This window comes from Nanorana parkeri, unplaced genomic scaffold, assembly GCF_000935625.1.
Source record: "Nanorana parkeri isolate BGI_ZX_2015 unplaced genomic scaffold, ASM93562v1 scaffold313, whole genome shotgun sequence".
NCBI classification, from domain to species: Eukaryota; Metazoa; Chordata; class Amphibia; order Anura; family Dicroglossidae; genus Nanorana; species Nanorana parkeri.
Window position 1 is genome coordinate 381362 of NW_017306581.1, and position 2921 is coordinate 384282.

The 2921-nt window shown below is 44.2% G+C and overlaps 1 protein-coding gene across 1 annotated transcript in view; it reads left to right on the forward strand.

Annotated features, from left to right (window-relative positions):
- Positions 1–446: 446 nt before the first annotated feature.
- The window catches only part of ENKUR (enkurin, TRPC channel interacting protein), a 9898-nt gene continuing 7423 nt past the window's right edge, over positions 447–2921 (forward strand). The window contains exon 1 of the mRNA XM_018557960.1: positions 447–574. Within this exon, the coding sequence (XP_018413462.1) occupies positions 495–574 (80 nt within the window). The 5' untranslated portion in view covers positions 447–494. The remainder of the gene's footprint in view (positions 575–2921) is intronic.

Here is a 2921-nt window from a genome sequence, read left to right on the forward strand (position 1 = left end):
TATATATATATATAACTGATATGAATGCAGCAAACAGTAGGCCTGCATCCATGGAATCCCAGATAGCGGCACAGTTCTAATCCTTCCACACACCATAAACATTTCCAATGACAAATAATTGGCATGCATACAACTTGTGACAGCTTCTAGTTTCTGGTTTCATTTCTACAATCATCTGTGTAGCAGTCGCCAATCATTGTGTGATTATATCAGACGACTTACTCATCAGTGGTTACCGATTGCTGTGAATCTTTTTAGGTTTATACTGTTTGCTGTTGTTCCTTCTGTGAATGAAAGGTGAATAATAGATGCAGGTTGTGTAATCTGAGCCGGCTAAATAAAGCTTGTCAGAAAAAAAAAACAGCCAAGGCAGTAGCAGTGCATGGAAACGGTTGTTATGGAAACTGTAGTGACAACAGGCCAGGCTGGAGCTGTATTCCTTCCCCTAGAGAGGACAAGCACTTTCCTTGCTGAGGTCCGGAAAGTTCACAAAGATGAAGGACATGGCACAGCCTGCGGAGAACATTTATAATCTCATCACCAAAGAAGAGGTTAAAATTAAAAAAGCGCACAGGTGAGCTGACTGATTGAACGCACGTATGGTACCCGCCTAATATCCCTACACTTCCAGGGACATGTTCAGACTCTGCAGATCGGTCTCTGAAATTGTGCGTCCCTGGGATTTAAAACAATACAATTCTTAACTTCCCTGCATTTTACATTCCATCCTCAACATTTATTCTTAATTGGGAAAACGGGCGGTGATTTCGGCAAATCTGATTGAGCTGCAAACTTAGCAGTTGCGCCAAGGCGGAAACTCAATTTTGCTTGTTGAGGTTGATGTTTTTGGGGGGTGTATTGGAGTGGTTTAGGTTATTTCATTGTGTTGTTTGTATTCGAGATTTTTGTGTGTGTTTTTGAATGTTATTTGTGTGTTGTCTCTTTTTTGTTTTTCTACATTTTTGTGTTTTACTTCTTTTTTTGGGTTTTTTTTTTTTTCTTTTTCTGAAACAAGAAAAACCTAAACTAATGATGGGCTGTTTCCTGGTACAACATATTTGTCCAGGAAAGGTAAGAGGAGCTTCTACAAGTCCCCGATTACACCAGGGCGTTTCGTCGTGTCTTTTTTTCAGTGCTGAAATGCATGAAAAACAAAATCCCATGTATTCCTATGGAGGCCGTTCACGCAAACGCGCTGAGTCACACTTTCAAATACGCCTGTCGCTTGGAATAGTCCCTGAGCTTCTTTTGTAGCACTGATCAGCTCCTTTTGCTCCATAGACTTCAATTGAAATGCGCTGATCAGCGAGTTTTTGTGCGCTTGTGTGTGTTTTTTAATGCGAGTTTTAGTACGTTTTTCATTGGACAACTGAAAACGAGCTTAAAAAAAACCGCTGTGGCATAGAAAACATATGTAAAACAAGCTGAAACTCACATCAAAACGCTCACAAACGCGCTAAAGCACTGTCGCCCTGGCGTGTATGGGGCCTCCCTGTTCACACCTAGGCATTTTGTCACTCAAAGCTAAGTGCGACAAAACACTCATGACAAGGAATTCCATTCATTTCTATGGCCCCTGTTCACACCTGAGCGTTTTGTCGCAAGCAGGAAAGCGCCTGTCGCTAGAAACAATATATGAGCTACTCTTTGGCAGATTAAAGCGCTTTTCGGTGCCATAGACTTCAATGGGAAACTTTGTATGATACAACGCATGACAAAACGCTCAGGTGTGAACAGGGGCCATGGAAATGAATGGGATTCCTTGTCTTAAACGTTTTGACATGCTTAGCGTTGAGCGACAAACACCTAGTTGTGACTGGGGACTAATACTCAGGAGACGCTGCATTCCCACTTGAGCATGACCATCTACAGACGATTTAAGCATTTTTGTTTTAGCCAATGGAAAGCCCGGTACAAAGAGATGGTTGTTTAGAACTGAAAAATGCTAATTTTCAGGCACTTCAATTAAAGTCTATGGGGCCGAAAATTCCCCATTCAGCTTCAGAAGTAGCACATGTACCTCCTTAAGCACCAAGCTTCGGCCTACTGTACATGGGCATTGGATTTTGGTTGTTCAGCGTTTTGGAGCTTTGAGCTTCAAGCTACAAAACGCTCAGGTGTGAATTAGGGCTTAATGCCCATGGCACCCTTAAAGTATAACTCTACCTCTGGTACAAGCTAAGGATGCACCGATACTAGTATCGGTGCTGATACGAGTACTCACCCAAATGCTCCGATACCTTCCCCGATAACAGAACTTCCGGTCAGAGGGAGATTTCCTCTGACCGGCAGTGTCGCGAGGGAACATGGAGCCGGCTTTCCGGCTAATCAGGTAGCCGGGCGGCGGGTAATGACCTGCTCCCCGGCTTCTTGATTGTCCAGGAACCCGGCTCGATGCTGTGTGGCTGGGAAGCTGCCCGCCAAACAACATGAACCCGGCTTCCCAAGCAATCAAGAAGCTGGGTGGTCGGTAATGACACTCTAGCCGAAGTGACGGTATCGGTACTTGGTATCAGCGAGTACCAAAAGATAAATATTGGTAATCATACTCGATACCGAAAAATCGGCGCATCCCTAGTACAAGCTATCCTTTAATTAATGAATGCAGCCCGCCTGATCCAATACATACCTTCATTCTTGATCCAATAATCTTTACTGCGTGGCCCCAACAGGCACTGCAAAGCCTCACTTCTATAAACGTCCTTGCCAGGTCTTTTCTGTCTGTGCATATGCACTGCCGCCCTAATCACTCCTATAGGTAGAGCCATGCCCTGCAGGACCACTTGAGGCCATCATGAGTATTCTTTCAGTAGGAAGGAATGGGGCTGTGGTGTACATATGCAAGCTAAAAAGGACCCGGCAAGGACATTTTCAGAACCAAGGCTGTGCAGCACCTAGCGGGGCATCAACACTGTATTAAA